Genomic DNA, 16,658 nt, shown 5'->3' on the forward strand with positions numbered 1-16,658 from the left:
GGAATGGGAGGAGTGATGGTGGGGACCTGTGGGGAGCCCCAGACGGAGGACAGGACTGAGTGATCATAGTCTAGTTCTCTGCCTTGGTGCTGCCCCCTGGAGGCGTCATCTCAAAATCCAAAGGGAACACAGCTCTGGACTTGCTGTTTGCTTCTCCCCTTTCCTGTCCTTTGTTGTTTCCAGACAATAATGCTTTCTTTGGATTTGGAATAAAAAGAGTGGTAGATACTTTTTACTTCCTAACTGTATTCATCTCAGCCTGAGATCTAAACAATAAAGAGCCGATAACAGTGGTTTTATTTACCTAGCCACCCAGGGGAGTCCCACTGTGTGAAGGTACAAGCCCACAGACCAAGCCCATCCACTCGGTTTTGTTTGGACTCAGCCTCTGCTGCCTGTGGCACTAGAGTTTTTGGAGGGACTCTACACCGAACGGGGATGGCGTGTGCTTTGTGGAACTTGTATAATTACTTTAACATTAGATTCCCATCTTCCCACGCAGGCTACAAACATCTGACGCTGGGGCCGAGGAGGTAAGCTTTTTGTATCTCTACCACCTAGCATGAGCCCCTGTGGAGTTTAGGCGTCAATAAAAGTCTGTGGGTGATGATGCCATGAAAAGTCCAAACCACAGTGACAGAAACAGGGGCTTCAGATGACAAGAACACACAGGACCAGACCAAACATCGATGAGCAAATTGATCTTTAATTGGTGGCCTAGAAGGCTTGCTCTCCACTGTGAGCAGAGGCCTCTCTATTTACACAGAATCATTGTACAATATTTACAGCAAGATGTTAGACACGGCATCATTCTGGGTAGGCACAGAGGGGTAAGAATGGGCTACAGATGAAGCCCTGAAGTCGAAGTGTAAGCCGGAATCTGCAGATGTGAATAGAGGGAAGGGTGAGGGCCAAGTCATGAGTGAGGCTGGTGAGGTATCCAGGAGGGAGGAAGAGGAAGCAGCGAACCACTTTGGGGCATGAGGGAAGAGTCCCCTGGGACATAAGTCTTTAAAATTATAGTCTGGAGGCTGAAGGGGGTAAAGTCTGCCACAAGCCACCTCTGTGAGGGAAAAGAAGGCAGTTAGAACCTTACAGAACACACCGTCTTCCCTACCAAAAAGGCATTTTGCTGCTGATTAAATTTCTAGGACAGGGGACTGAGAAGAGAGAAAAAAAAGAGAGAGAATCTAAGACTTAAGAGACAAAACCAAACGAGTCAAGAGAGACACGGACAATGCAGTGAGGGAGGAAAGAACAAAAGCTCCACCAGAGCTGACATTAGGATCACTCTAATGACCACACTAGTCACCTTTCCTCTCATTTCCCCCAGCTCCCCCCTCTGCCCCGGGCGTGGGGAACCATTTTTCTGCCAAGGGCCATTTGGACATTTATAACATCTTTCATGGGCCATACAAAATTATCAACTTAAACGTTAGCCTGATAGATTTGGTCAAACATTGCATTAACTCACCCCTAATGCCTTGGCAGGGCAGGCCGAATGATTTTGCGGGCCTTCCACAGCCCGTGGGCCGGACATTCCCCACCCCTGGTTTACCCCAACCTCTCTGGGTTTTAACTCTAACCAAGGAGTGAAATTAGGATGCGGCTGGGACACTGGGGACAATCTAAGATTCCTTCTTACCCATTCAGGCCCCCTCCTCATCCTGTGCCAGTGTATCAGGGCTTGAGTCGTAGCCAGGGGCAGATGAGGGTGAGGATAGACAGGATGGAGGACACGAGGCCACAAAGCCCCACGATGCCGGGCCCACAGCGCCAGAGGCCTAGCTTGTCCAGTGGAATGAAGAGGTCACAGGCGTTCCTGACTACATCCAGCAGAAGCGGGGGATTGCCCCGAAGGACCCGAGCCAGGAGCAGGACTCGGAGCTGAAGCTTCAGAGCTATTTGGGGGAGGCCTCCTCCTGGAGTCCCTGGATCCCCAGGTCCCCCCGTTTCACTTCCTCCTGGGGTTCCTCCTCCAGAGCCCTTCTGTCGCCGGCTATAACCTGAAGATTCCTGTTCCATCAGCAGGCGAATCTCATAAGCATCACGACTCAAATTCATGATGAGAGAAAACAGATAGTACCTGGGACACAGGATGAAGGGTCAGTAAGGGCACGTGTACCCACTTAGCATATCCCACAGATCACTCATTATTTCCCCGCCAAAATGCAAAGGATCACACATTAGAACCCAGAAGTGGATGTGTGCTAGTGCCCACTATTAGAAATGTCCTCCCACCTTCCTGTAACTGATATATTTACAATTCCTTTAAGATCCTGGGCTAGTGGGGTGGGGGGGCAGTGGTGTATGTACACAGATAATAATAATAATTAAAAAAAAAAGATCCTGGGCTAATGTTCATGAGCATCATCAAATCTTCCAAGATCATCCTCAAATTTCACTTTTCCGCTTGGCAACACATTAACACAGATTCAACTTGAACTACAGTAATACAAATTTTTTGTTTTTATTTTATAAATATGTTTTTTATTTCATAGAGAGGAAGGGAGAGGGAGAGAAGAATAGAAACATCAATGATGAGAATCACTGATTGGCTGCCTCCTGCATGTCCCCTACTGGGGATCAAGCCCACAACCCGGTCATGTGCCCTGACCAGGAATCAAACTGTGACCTCTGGTTCATAGATCAATGGTCAACCACTGAGCCACACCGGCCGGGCTCAAATTTGTTTTAAAAGAATAAGCTTCAGTTGTTTCAAAGTTAAATTATAAATAATTTAAATCCAATCTTTTTATTTAACAACAACAACAACAACAAAAAAAGAAATGTGCTGGCCAGTGTGGTTAAAGCATCAGCCTGTGAACTGAAGGGTCTGAGGTTTGATTCTGGTCAAGGGCACAAACCTGGTTTGCAGGTTCCCTGTTCCAGTTGTGGTGTGTGTGGGAGGCAACCAATTGACGTGGCTCTCTCACATTGATGTTTCTCTCTGTCCTTTCTACGCATCTCCCCTCCTTTCCATGCCCTCTAAAAGGAAAAAATATCTTCCAGTGAAGTTTAACAAAATAAAAAAGAGGCACAGCTCGCCAAATGTGTTACATTATAAAGTCCTTAAGAACAATATACATATATTTTTTAAATATATTTTTTATTGATTTTATACAGAGAGGAAAGGAGAGAGATAGAGAGTTAGAAACATCGATGAGAGTCATCGATCAGCTTCCTCCTGCACACCCCCTACTGGGGATGTGCCCGCAACCAAGGTACATGCCCTTGACCGGAATCGAACCTGGGACCCTCCAGTCCCCAAGCCGACGCTCTATCCACTGAGCAAAACCGGTCCCGGCAAGAACAATATATTTTTTAAAAATATATTTTATTGATTTTTTTTACAGAGAGGAAGGGAGATTGTTAGAAACATTGATGAGAGAATAATCGATCAGCTGCCTCTTGCACGCCCCCTACTGGGGACGTGCCCAGAACCAAGGTACATGCCCTTGACCAGAATCAAACCTGGGATCCTTCAGTCCGCAGGCCGACGCTCTATCCACTGAGCCAAACCGGTTTCGGCTATTTTTTATTTTGAATCCATTCTCACAACAGTGGTCTGTACTCAGTACGACTGTCCTGTCTCCAGAACACACCTAAATGTAAGCACCTCGATCACACTCCATCTCCCCAGTCTAAGCCACCTCATCTCTTGCTTGCACTCCTACTTTAGTCTCTAACCTGTCTCTCCCTGGTCACCCTTCCCTCACCCCCAGCACCAACTCCTCTCCTTAACACTCGCCATGGTTTCCTTCCTGTCACATTTAGAATAAAATCTAGGTGACTCAAGACGCCTTACAGACCTCGGCCTGCCTCTCTAACTCCACATCACACCCCTCTTTCTGTCGATCAGAGCTCCAGCCACATTTGTTTCTTTTGATCCCATCACGCTTGTTCCTGCTTTGGGACCTTTACAGGACGGGGTACTTCTACCTGAAATATCCTGCCTCCAAAATCTTCACAGGCTGGCTCTTTGGTATGAGCTTAAATGTCACCTTTCCAGAGAGCCTGCCCTGACCTCCTCTGCTAAATAAAGTAGCAAGCCATTTACTTTCTATCAGTATTTTCATTTATCTTTTTAAAAAATATATATTTTATTGATTTTTTACAGAGAGGAAGGGAGAGGGATAGAGAGTTAGAAACATCGATGAGAGAGAAACATTGGGAATATGCCCACAACCAAGGTACATGCCCTTGACCAGAATCAAACCTGGGACCCTTCAGTCTGCAGGCTGACGCTCTATCCACTGAGCCAAACCGGTTAGGGCTTCATTTATTTGTTGTGTGTGTCTCCTCCCATTACAACGTGAGTGCCATAGGAGCAGGGGCCTTGTTTGTCTTTACCACTGGGTCCCTATACCTAGACCAGTGCCTGCTTATAGTAAGGGCTTGATAAATATTTGTTGAATGAAATGAATAAACATGGCATATAAGCTCTTCTAGATAGGTGCTTTTACATACTTCAATCATGCCTCTGTCCACAGCCCTCTTACATCACATGCCATGTAGAAAAACAACACAGAAATGGAGATAGAAAGATGCTCCCTAATGTAATCTAAAAGAACAGTATCATAGCATAACAAGAAACAAGTACAGATATGTATACAGATAATTTTATTCTCAAATCATATTTCTCTGTGCGTTCTTTACTTGTCAATTCAAGCCATATCTCTTAGCCATAATATGGCCTCTCTTCCTCTTTCGCCCTACTGCAATCCATTCTCCACACTGCAGCAAGAGAAATCTTCTTTAAACACAATTTAAATCATGTCATATCCCTAGTTAGAACCTATTGTACTCAGGATTTTTAGTTTTTAACTTTTAAAAATTTATTTTAGAGAGAGAAAGGGAGGGCAGAGAAAGAGAGACAGAGACATTGATCATTTGACTCTGCCATGCACCCTGACTAGGGATCAAACCCACAACCTGGGTATGTGCCCTACCAGGAATTGAACACGCCATCTTCTGGTGTACACTTCAACCAACAGTGCCACACCAGCCAGGGCTAGGATAAAAATTTTCTAAAAACTAAACAAAAAATCTCATCATTGTCTTTCATGAGTGATCTGACCCATCTACCTCTCCGGTTTGAAAGTATGCCTTTTACTCAATGCTATCCATTCCCCTGGCTTTCTTTCTATTTTTTTAATTCCCCAAAGTCTTTCTTGGTTCAACGCCTTAGAATATGCTATTTTCTGTTTGAAAAGGTGTTCTCTGCTACTGTTTGCTTTGTCTAACTTCTACTCAAACTTCAGGTTTTACCTAAAATATTATTTTTCTCAAAGAGTTCTTTCCTGATCTTATTTGTTTATTTATTTATATTGATTTCAGAGAGAGAGGACGAGGGAGAGAGAGAAACAGCAATGATGAGAAAGAATCATTGATGAGCTGCCTCCTGCACACCCCCCACTGGGGATCAAGCCCACAACCCTGGCAATGTGCCCTCGACCAGATCAAACCCAGGACCCTTCAGTCCTTAGGCCGATCGATGCTCTATTCCCTGAGTCAAACCAACTAGGGCTCCAAATCTTTCAATCTTAGTGTTATTTACTTCACAATATTCTGTACTGTTCCTCATATACCTGATTTGGTATTTACTTATCCTACATAATACAAGGGTAATATGAAAATTGTCCCTTTGACCAGGAGTTCCACTGGCGTTAGACCAGGGGGCGGTGCTAGTCTGCCAACCGCCCTTGGCCCCTCCCCTCAGCTGGCCCAGGCCTTCGGACCCCACCTGTGCATGATTTTGTGCACCGGGCCTCTAGTTTTAACATATGATTATCCCACTAGACCAGAAGCTTCATGAGAACAGGAATCACATCATCATATCTGTTTGGCTCTCTGCTTTATTGCCTGGACCATAGTAAGCACTTACTAAATATTTATAGAATGACTGCATGAGCAGGTAGTGAGGAGAGTAACCTATGGCAGCGATTTTCTTTCTTTCTTTTTTTAAAAATATATTTTATTGTTTTTTTACAGAGAGGAAGGGAGAGGGATAGAGAGCTAGAAACGTCGATGAGAGAGAAACATCGACCAGCTGCTTCCTGCACAACCCTTACTAGGGATGTGTCTGCAACCAATGTACATGCTCTTGACCAGAATCGAACCTGGGACCTTTCAGTCCGCAGACTGACGCTCTATATACTGAGCCAAACCAGTTTCAGCTGGCAGCGATTTTCAACTGGTGTGCCACAAGAATTTTAATACATGCAATACCTGACTATTTAGCCAAGGGCACTGACCTCTTTTCCCTTAGTTTGTCAAGAAAAAAAAAAAAATAAAAAAAAATGGCCGGGACCGGTTTTGCTCAGTGGATAGAGCGTCGGCTTGGGGACTGAAGGGCCCCGGGTTCGATTCCGGTCAAGGGCATGTACCTTGGTTGCGGGCATATCCCCGATGGGGGGTGTGCAAGAGGCAGCTGATTGATGACTCTCTCTCATTGATGTTTCGAACTCTCTATCTCTCTCCCTTCCACTCTATACAAAAATCAATAAGATATATTAAAAAAAAAAAATGACAACAGCCAACACAACAGCAATCCAATGTGAATGAATCAAACCTACTTTTTTTTCAGGTCGGCAAAAAATGTATTTTTGGTGTGCTGTAGAATTTTAGTAATTAGTTTATGTTTGCCATGAGATGAATAAGGTTGAAAATCGCTGACCTACGGTATAGATAGAAGCAGAATTAAAATAACATCTTGCCCAATCTTAGTCATTCATTATGGAAGAGCATTTGTCTTCCACCTCCTCCTTTCCCTGTCCTCTGGTAGACTGAGTTGTAAGTGAAGGTTAGAAGCAGGCGGGTGATTAAGATTGTACATCCTGGGAAGACCTGAGAGGTCTTTCTCTCACGAAAGGTAGGCTATGTGGAATGAAGAATACAAAGGGTCTTGTAGAATAAGAGGCTGTCAAACCTGAACGAACGCTGGGCCCACTTCTCCTGATCCACACGGGGGGCTAGTCCGGACTTCCCAGCCCACAGGACATTGTCACAGGCGAAGTACAAGGCTCGGTTGAGGTGACTAACAGTGATGCAGAACCTCAGGACAACATCTGACAGGTGCACAGCGCGTTTGGCTGACTCCAGGGCATCTGCTGAGTTGCCCAGGCGGAGGACTTGTGGGGATCCGCAGGAAAAAGCAGAGATTTGGAAGGAGACAGGCGGAGAGCAGAACGCAGAGAAAGAGAAAAAGCAAAAGGGTGGAAGTTCAGCAAGTGATAGAAACAAAAACAAATAATTTTTTTAAAAAGAGCAGAAACAGTTCTTTCTTTTTCACTTAAAATTTTAATCAATTTGTGTCGCGGTTTGGTGTTCTCAAACTTGCGCGTTTCAACAGTCCTTCCTTACACTCACGCTCCTGTTGTCTTACCTCAATGGGGAGGCGGGTAGGGGGTGAATGCAAAGCCAAATGAGGGAGAAGAACCGGCAGAGAAGGTAAAAGCAGGGAGCCGGGACTGAGAGAGAACGGCGGGGGCTGGCGGGGTGTTGGGGTAATAAAGCCTGAAGTTACTCACGCTTTCTCCCTAGGCTCAGGTGACCCTCCAGCTGTCGAATCTGTTTCTGCAGCTCAGGACTGGCCCCCCGTTTCTGCAGCGCGTGGCCCAGCAGGGAGCAGGCGTACTGGGCGGCCCTGGGGGAGACAGGCAGGCAAAGGCGGGACCTCCCTCACCTCCCCGCAAAGGTGTGCTCCTGAAGGCGAGGAGGGGCTCCCCTTTCCCGGGTGCGGCCACTCCCCTTCCTGCTCCTCTCGTCCATAACTCACTGCTTCTCCCCCAGGCCAGGAGGGGAGAGCACAGGGGTAAGGGGAGCCCAGACGGGGTGGGAGCACTGCTTGGAGCGGAGACATTGGAGTCTGGACGGGGCTGGGCGCTGGGGGACAGATGCAGGGGGACACCCCCGACCAGCACCAGGGCAGTCCGTGACGGGCGGGCTGGGGGACCCCGGAGGGCACTATTCCTCATGGAGGTGAACCAGGACCGGAAGGCGGGGCGGGGCGGGGCGGAGCGCCCGCTGACAGCCGGGAAGGGACAGGGAGACTTGGAACCGGTCCGCGCTCGGGGCAGAGTCCGGCCGCTCGCCACCCTATGCGGGGCCAGCGCTTCCGGTGCACCGCCGCCCGGCGAGGGCCTGCGGGTCCCCGCGGACGCGGCGGCCCGGAGCGTCCCCCGCGGGCCCTCTCGTGCCTCAGTTTCACCATCTTCCCGGGGCAGAAACGGATCCGCGCACGGCCAGCCCCGCAGCGCCGCGCGGCCCCCGGAGCCCGAGCTGACCCTTCCTGACCCCCGTAGCGGAACTGACTTGGCCACACTAGGGTCTGGGGTCCCGCCCCGCCCCCGCCCGCACCTGCACAGCCGGTCCCGGGCCTGGCTCTGGGCGCTGAAGCGGACCCAGGCGTCCATGGCGGCGCCGCTCCCGGGCCCGCGCTGCCCGCCCCGCCTCCCGGCCGCGCAACGGGGCCTCGCGAGGGACAAACGTCGCCAGGAAAGAAAGCGGCGGAGCCCGCCCCGGAGGCGGCCTTTCCAGAAGTGCTCGCCTCCGGTCTCCGAGTGCGACTCGATTCGCGAGCCGCCACTTCCGAGGGTCGGTGTCCCCGCTCGCACTTTCCGCTTTAAGGATCCGGGCGGGGCGGGGCCCGCGGAGGGCGGGGCCTGCGGGGGCGGGGCGAGAGGCGCCCATTCCGCTTTAAGGATCCGGGCGGGGCGGGGCCCGCGGAGGGCGGGGCCTGCGGGGGCGGGGCGAGAGGCGGCGGCCTTGGACCTGGGCATTAACACCCTGACTGGCACACACACTCTACCGATCCTATCCGGGGCTCCGGAGACTCCACAGAAGCAGAACCAGCGCCAGATCCCAGCGCCCTACAGGACCCGGACAGGTTAACCCCTCCAACCCACACATCCCCACCCCTTTCCCTTCCCAGTCACCATGTCTGCAGGCAAGGCACCCCTTGGAGGTCGGCGGAGGGGAGATCTGGGCCGGATTAGGAGTGTGATGAAGGCACAGAACTGCCCATCTCCGAGGTCCGAGTGGGAGTGACCACTGTGCCCTTTGTTTCTTCTGCTGGAGGGAACCTGGCGGTGCTGCGGTGACACAGCCGCCACCCAGTCAGCTCCACCCGTCAGGTACGGCGCCTGTTTGCCCACTTGGCAGCTCTAGACTTACCGGCCGCTATTGTGGTTATGTCCCTAGATGCCACCTGGACTATCACTGCTCAAAGGCTGGCCAGAGACATTGCCTATCGGACACTCATTCCCGAAACTAATGGCCACGTAGGCTACAGCTTTCTTGCCTGTGGTCATTGGGTTCCACTGCCACCCCCCTCAGCTGTAAGGAAACTTCTCGGGGCATCCTAGGGATTTGTCTTCTGCTTGCCTTGATCCAGGTGACTCACTTGTCTGGGCTCAGGTCTAGACTGGACAAGAATTTGGGAAGGTAACATGAACCTTCAGCGTCATGTCATGTGGTTGATGCTGGTCTCCATCAATCCTCAGGGGCAGGTCTGATAGTCTTTCCCATGTTAAGATCAATGCATGCTAATTGGTATCTCTGTTCTTAAAAGCAGTACCCTTTTATCTGCGCCTCTTCCTTCAGCTGTTTTACTACCTAGTTCCCTATTTGTATCCTCCCAGTCCCCCCTTGCTTCAGGAGATGGCTGCAGCAACTCTAGGGCAGGGAGGAAACATATATGGGAGGTTCTATTAAGAAAAGAGAGAAGCCAGGGTTTTTGGCTAAACCTTTGTGGTACCATGTTTTCTCATGTGGAATCTAAACAACAAAATAAACTGATGGTCGAAGTGGATCCAGAGACATGGAAGCATGGACCAGAGTACAGAATCTCAGAGGGAAGGCAGGGGAGGGTGGGAGGTAATCAACCAAAGACCTTGTATGCAAATATGCACAACCCCTGGACACACACAGTGTGTGTGGGGGTGAGGGCCTGGGGCAAGGGTGAATGGGGGGGGGGGGCATATGTAATACTTTCAACAATAAAGATTTTTTTAAAAACCACTTTGTGGTACACTCATCAACTAAAAAACAAATAATGTGCATCACCTTCAGACCGCTCTAGCACAGTGGTCACCTCCGTGAGGTCTGAAAGGTTGGTAACTGCTGGATTAAGGAAACCTTTGGAGCAGCGGTCCCCAACTGGAGGTCCGAGGACCGCTGGTGGTCCACGAGGTCCGAAAGGTTGGCGCCCGCTGCTCTAGCAAGGACAGAGCAATGAAGTCCTGACTAAGAAATTTATAGACTAGCTAGCGCAGGAGACAAATTAGTACCATATAGTACAGTCAAATGTTATGCTAAAGAGAAGCATAAAGCCCTAGCTGGTTTTGCTCAGTGGATAGAGCATAAGGCTGCAGGCTGAAGGGTTCCAAATTCAATTCCCATCCAGGGCACATGCCTGGGTTTGTGGGCTCCATCCCCAAGGACTGGAGGCAGCCCATCAAGGATCCTTTCATCTCTGATGCTTCTATATCTGTCTCTCCCTCTTTTCCCCTCTGAAATAAAAAAAAGTATAGTTTAAACACACAAAAAACTGGAAAGATTTCACTCTCTTCCCATTTTTTGGGGAGGAAGCAACCAAAATTTTTGGTGGCCTTGAGAGAAAAAAAAGGAACTGGAAAAGAGCGCATCTGAACTTGAGTACCAGGTAATCTAATCTCAATAGGAAAATGAACTACCATCTAGGGGGTAAGTTAAACATGAAGCAATTTCATTCAAAACAAAAACAAAACCCCCCACTACCGCAGGGGATGGAGGGAAGATAGGTAGAGCATCTCTGAGACTAGGATTAGGATTACATCTAGAAGGGGGCTAACATTTTAATCTCTTAGATGACAATGCATTAGAATCAAAGGTTTCATCCTTAAAGCCTCAAATATTAAAAATATAACTGCCAGCCGAAACCAGTTTGGCACATCTGCTATCGCCGGTCTGAGGATGGAAGGGTCCCAGGTTCGATTCTGGTCAAGGGCATGTACATTGGTTGCGGGCACATCCCTGGTAGGGGGTGTGCAGGAGGCAGCTGGTCAATGTTTCTAGCTCTCTATCCCTCTCTCCCTTCTTCTCTGTAAAAAATCAATAAAATATATTTAAAAAAAAATATATATATATATAAAAAGAAAAAAAAAATTATAATCAAAAGTTAGTCTGACTATACACTGAGTGGCCATACTATTATGATCTCTGAATGCATAATAATCTGGCCCTCTCAGCGTGTTGTGTGTGTGCGTGTGCGTGTGCGTGTGTGTGTGTATGCGCATATTGGGATGACACTCTAACCAACTGAGATACCCACCCCGGGGAAAAAACAAACACTTAAAAAAAAATGTGGTGTTAGTGTGATGGAGTATGGGGGTAGTTAGAAATTAGTCTGTAACCTAGTTTCCAGTAGTTAAAAGGAAGGTTTTAGGTACACTGCATATAAAGTAGGGAGAGGAGGCAGAAGTAAGGCTATGGGTAAAATAGTAAGTCCAGAAGCCTGACCTTTGTTCCAAACCCTTCTCACAGTGTCAAGTATTTCTAGGCATAGCGCAAAGAAAAACACCCCAAAACTCCAAACCCCAGAACTGTATGGACTCAAGATAGGGGAAGAGGAAAGACCAATGTCCAGCTAGCTCAGTGTAACTCCAAGCAGTTCATGCCATTGTATGTCTATGGCTGATACTATCCACCTTTCCTAAAAGCCCCATCCACCTGCGAAATCACTTTTCCAAATGTCTTATAGTTAGGAATCTGACATCTGTAAAGCTTTCCTTTTACCAAACTAACAGTGACTCAAATCTACCTTACCTGAACCAAGTTACTAACTTACCTGAAGCTCAAACCGGAAAAAAAACTCTTTACTGATTCAAACAAAAAACTGAGCAATTTACCAAAAAGGGGGAGGAGCGACCAAGAACATGTGGTAAATGTTAAATTTTATTATTTAACATCGTTTCACTATTATAGTTACTGTACAAAAGTCTGTTACTAAAGGTCACTTCAGAGTTGTTGCACAAATGGTCTGAAATTTTAGCATCACCCATTTTATACAAGATTTTTCCTCCAAGAATTAATCAGACACATCAGGAAAATCATTTCAGTTAAAAATATTGATGAGGTGGTAGAGATATAAAGTGCAATGTTTAGCATAGTAATTTTTAAAAAAGAAAAAAGTCAGGATTCTTTACATCCCAGGATTTAACAAACTTAATGGTTAGCTCCATAGCCTAAGAGGACATGGGGATTTTCAAGATACATTTCTAACCTTTTAAATACTGGCACTAAGGCTGAAACATCAACTCACATGGTAGTGTTTTGCATGGATTCAAGTGTGACAATGGTGGGTAGGTTGAGGGAGGTGGAAGGGATCAGTAAGAATAGTCCTCAACCCCACCCCAGCTGCTGCTCTTCCATACCATCCGCCAAGCCGGCCCAGGCCCCTTCGCTCAGTGTGTCACCAAAGGCAGCTTCAAGGCTCAATGGCAAGAGAGTACGTAAAACCTCTTCTGCTGCTGCCATTCTGTGCCACTGACTGCCATGACCATCTGCTATCGCCGCTCTGTCCTCAGTGTCGAACCCCAGGCTCTCATCCATACCCTCAAACAATTGCCTCTGGCCTCATTTATCTGATAGCTACTCATCAAACCAAAAGTGAGATTCTAACTGTATTTCTAGTACCTGATGCTGCACGTAATTTTCTTGAATGCCTCCAATTCTAACCAACCTCTAGCCATCATCTGAACTTCAGTTAGGTGGATTAAGGAGAAACACGACCAGTATTCTCCTTTACTCTTGGGACACCATGAAGTCTTAAAGCAGACTTAGTAGCCTCATACAGCACAGCACCTCAAGCAAACCTTGCCCACCAATGGCTCAGTGGTTAAGCGTTGACCTATGAACCAGGTCACAGTCCGATTCCCGGTCAGGGCACATGCCTGGATTGAGGGCTCAATTCCCATCAAGGGGGATGTGCAGGAGGCAGCTGATCAATGATGTTTCTGTCTCCCACTACCTTTTTCTCTGAAATGAATAAAAATTAGGAAAACAAACAAAAAAAACCCCCAATTCTCCAGCATGTCTGTCATAATCCCTGAGGGAAAGGAGCACACAGTCCCAAGTTTGGAAGGAGAAGAGGGTGTGTAGCATTTTCTTCCTTGCCAGGAGAGAGCTCCATCTCACTGCCCACCCATCAACTCACCCTATACTCAGGTCCGGAGCCAAATGGTTCTGAATTTCAGTATATTTTCGAAATCCCAAACCTACCAGTGAAACCCTCCTTAGACAACCACCCCGTGTCTGTCTGAGGACCCGCGGCTAACGCTGCTTATTTAGTTGACCTCTGTCCTCTGCCGCACACCTTACTGCTTATTGGGTCTCTGTACTGGTTCCCTCCCACAGTGCTAACTGGAGTTCCTCCCAGTCTCCCCGCCTCCTCCTCTTCTCTTTGGCCTCGTCAATGCTCCTCCGGATCATCTCCAAGGGGCCTTCCCCCTTGGCTGCCACAGTGGGCACCAAGAACTTCGTATTGACTCCTTTAGGGAAAGAGAATCTGGGAGAATGCCCCAGAGGAGATTCAGCCCTTAAATAGCTGGCAGTACAAACAAATGTGGCAGTAAGGGCAGGAGGAACAAAAAACCCCTAAAACATTCCTATAGCATCCATTTGCTCAGGACAGAGTATACAGGAACAAAAATAATAATTCGTTAATATCCTGAAAACATCTCACTTCTACCCCTGCTCTCTTAGCTTCCAAGAAAAATAAATACCGTAAGCAGTGTTTCTACTTTGACTCTTTGAGGCTTGAGACTATGTCTAATGTAGAAACTCACTGAATTCATTTAACTGGGAGAAGTACCTTTAGTGTCCCACACTACCTACTGTAAATAGCACTTCAGAGTTTGCAGGTTAGAGCAAGAAAATAATTCTAAATGTAGAAAACAAAAATGGGACCTTTATTTATAATTCACACCCCCCCGCCCCCTCCAAAACACTAAGCAACAGGGAAAAGGATTAAATATAAACGGCGAGTTCCACCCAGGCCCTACTTCTCCAAAGCCGCGTGGTCACATGGAATCTCCGGAGCGAACACCTGGCCAGCGGAGGACCGGTCAGCGACGCCTCCGGTCTGGACTCCTGCTGCGCCGGCGGCCGCCTCTAGGAAAAAGAAAGGAAGGGGGGTGTCCATCAGAGGGACCTAGCAATGTCCTATCTGTTTTGCTCACATTCCCTTCACCAAGGTAGTGTCTGCCCCCTCCACCTTACCTCCTCTTGCCCTTGGGTGGACCCCGAACGAAACACCAGTCCACACTGATCGGCTGTCCCATCAGATCCTGGCCATTGAGTCCCTCCATCGCAGCCTGGGCCTCCTTGTACGTTTCATACTCAACTAGAGTATACCCCTAGGGCAAGCAGAAGACAGCTATCAGAACCCTGTTCCACCAAGCCATGTTCTAGGAACTTTAAACAATGTACATCACATATCCCTACTGTACACACAACAGGTTTGTCAGTTCCCATCTCTGCTGTGCGTAACAAAATCAATTTCCAGTGTCATTTTATTTCAACTTTGCTCAACCAACGCCACCACGGGAGATCTGCCCCTGCTGTCTAAGGCTGATGAGAGAGAGGCAAGGAGAACTCAGCCCAGAGGGGTTTGGCTCAGTGGATAGAGTGTAGGTCTGCTGACTCAAGGGTCACACACACCAGAGGCTCAGTGCACGAAATTCATGCATGGCGGGGGTAAGGGAGGGGTGTCCCTCAGCCCAGCCTGCACCCTCTCCAATCGGACCCCTCTCACAATCCAGGACTGCTGGCTCCCAACTGCTCCCCTGCCTGCCTTTCTGACTGTCCCTAACTACTTCTCCAGGCCAGCCTGATCACCCCCTAACCACTGCCCTGCCAGCCTGACTGATATCGAACTGCTCCCTTGCCAGTCTGTTTCCCCCCAACTTCCCTCCTCTGCTAAGCTGGTCACCCCTAACTGCCCTCCCCTGCAGGCTTAATTGCCCCCAACTCCCCTCCCTTGCAGATCTGGTCCCTCTCAACTGCCCTCCCTTGCTGGTTATCTTGTGTCCACATGGGGGGCAGGATCTTTGACCACATGAGGACAGCTATCCTGATCTTTTGTGTTGGAGTGATGGTCAATCTGCATATTACTCTTTTATTAAATAGGATAGAGGTCTGGTGCATGGGTGGGGGCCAGGTGATTTGCCCTGAAAGGTGTCCTGGATCAGGGTGAGGGTTCCCTTGGGGCGTGGGGCTGCCTGAGCGAGGAACCTGTGGTGGTTTGCAGGCCGGCCATGCCCTCCCCACCCCCACCCCCAAGCGGAGACCCTAGTATCTGGAATATATTGATCTTCTACAATTGAAACTTTGTAGCCTGGAGCGGAGCCAAGCCTTCTGCTGGCTCTCCTATGGCAGCCATTTCTGTTTGGTTTTATGTATCTTCTATAATTGTAACTTTGTAGCCTGGAGTGGAGGCCTGGGTCCACCAGGGTGTGTGGAATGCTTGGCTTCCTTCATCCTAGGGAAACCCAAGCTTCCCTCCTGCTCTCTGTGGTGCAGCCATCTGAGTTGGGGTTAATTTGCATACTCACACTGACTGGCTGGTGGGCATGAAGTGATGGTTTATTTGCATATTACTTTTATTAGGTTGGATATATACATATATACACACATACACACATATATAAAGGAGAACTCGGTACCTTCAGGTATCCTGTGCGCCTGTCCAGGTTGAGGTGGATGTTTTTTATTTCCCCATACTCCGCGAATTTGTCATGGATGTCTTCTTCCGTGGCTTCCTCATGGACCCCAGTGACAAAGAGAATCCAGCCTTCAACAGCTGTTGGGGAAGGGAGGGGGGTGAGCACACAGAGAAAAGCTTAAGAGGATCCCAGCAGCAGGGTGAGTGCCACTCCAGACCCCACGCCCCTTTCCTACGGGTTTTGCTTTACTGCCCCCCCCCTCTCTGCGGACAGGACACACACACACACACACACACCGGCTCCGTCTACTCACAGCGCTGTGGTCCGGGCTCGTCGCCATCCTGCTCCACGCTGTCAAAATCCTCCCGCATCCGCGCCCGAGAGCCCTCTTCTAGGAAACACGCAGAGATCAGTGGGAAGCCCCCTTCCCACTGTTCCCCAGGAAAACGAACGGACCCCGTTTTCCCCACACTCACCGGAGCCGAAGCCGCGGCCCTTCCGTTTCTTCGCCTTCTCTTTCAGCTTGTGGATGCTCTCTGTAACCCCATAAGTGAAAGGATAAGGGCCGAAGGTAACGTGCAGAACCACAGCATCTTTGCCCAGACATTCCGGGAGCGGACCCACCGCCTCCAGTCCCGCTAGCCCCGCCCCGCGCCGCCGCCGGGGCGGAGTCCGCAGCCGCGGAAGCCCGCTCCCCGCTCCCACCTCCGCGCCGGAGGGAGGGGAGCCCGTCGCCCTATTTACGTCCTTCTCTCGCACCTTCCCCTCTTCCCGCAGCCGCCTCCACTGCCCTCACCGTCCCCATCCTCATCCATGGCGAAGTCCTCGCCGCCCGCCTCGTGAAGATCCAGCACGTCCGCCATCTTGCCTCCCTGGAACCCGCGTCGGTGCCGCTCCGGATCTAAGCAGCCCCGGGAAACTGGTCGCGGAGGGGAAAGGTCACCAGTCCCA

General features: G+C 49.2%; 2 protein-coding genes across 4 annotated transcripts; both read right to left on the reverse strand.

Moving 5' to 3' along the window:
* Positions 1-689: 689 nt before the first annotated feature.
* On the reverse strand, positions 690-8,629 carry PEX11B (peroxisomal biogenesis factor 11 beta). 2 transcript variants are annotated; one of them, XM_036442751.2, is made up of 5 exons: positions 8,362-8,629; positions 7,533-7,648; positions 6,932-7,133; positions 1,646-2,086; positions 690-1,063 (listed from the first exon to the last, which is right to left on the reverse strand). In XM_036442751.2, the coding sequence occupies exons 1-4, from the start codon at positions 8,415-8,417 to the stop codon at positions 1,681-1,683; spliced, it is 780 nt and encodes a 259-aa protein (XP_036298644.1). In that variant the 5' UTR covers positions 8,418-8,629; the 3' UTR covers positions 690-1,063; positions 1,646-1,680. The 2 variants fall into 2 exon arrangements, with proteins under 2 accessions (XP_036298644.1, XP_036298643.1); XM_036442750.2 differs by having other exon boundaries at positions 690-2,086.
* Positions 8,630-11,917: 3,288 nt separating this feature from the next.
* On the reverse strand, positions 11,918-16,658 carry RBM8A (RNA binding motif protein 8A). Of its 2 annotated transcripts, none has more exons than XM_045582969.1 (6): positions 16,504-16,658; positions 16,184-16,243; positions 16,021-16,095; positions 15,708-15,844; positions 14,263-14,399; positions 11,918-14,154 (listed from the first exon to the last, which is right to left on the reverse strand). In XM_045582969.1, exons 1-6 carry the CDS (start codon positions 16,568-16,570, stop codon positions 14,109-14,111), a joined length of 522 nt encoding a protein of 173 aa, XP_045438925.1. In that variant the 5' UTR covers positions 16,571-16,658; the 3' UTR covers positions 11,918-14,108. The 2 variants fall into 2 exon arrangements, with proteins under 2 accessions (XP_045438925.1, XP_036298646.1); XM_036442753.2 differs by having other exon boundaries at positions 16,021-16,098.

This window comes from Pipistrellus kuhlii, unplaced genomic scaffold (genome assembly GCF_014108245.1).
Source record: "Pipistrellus kuhlii isolate mPipKuh1 unplaced genomic scaffold, mPipKuh1.p scaffold_m20_p_18, whole genome shotgun sequence".
In the NCBI taxonomy this organism is placed as follows: domain Eukaryota; kingdom Metazoa; phylum Chordata; class Mammalia; order Chiroptera; family Vespertilionidae; genus Pipistrellus; species Pipistrellus kuhlii.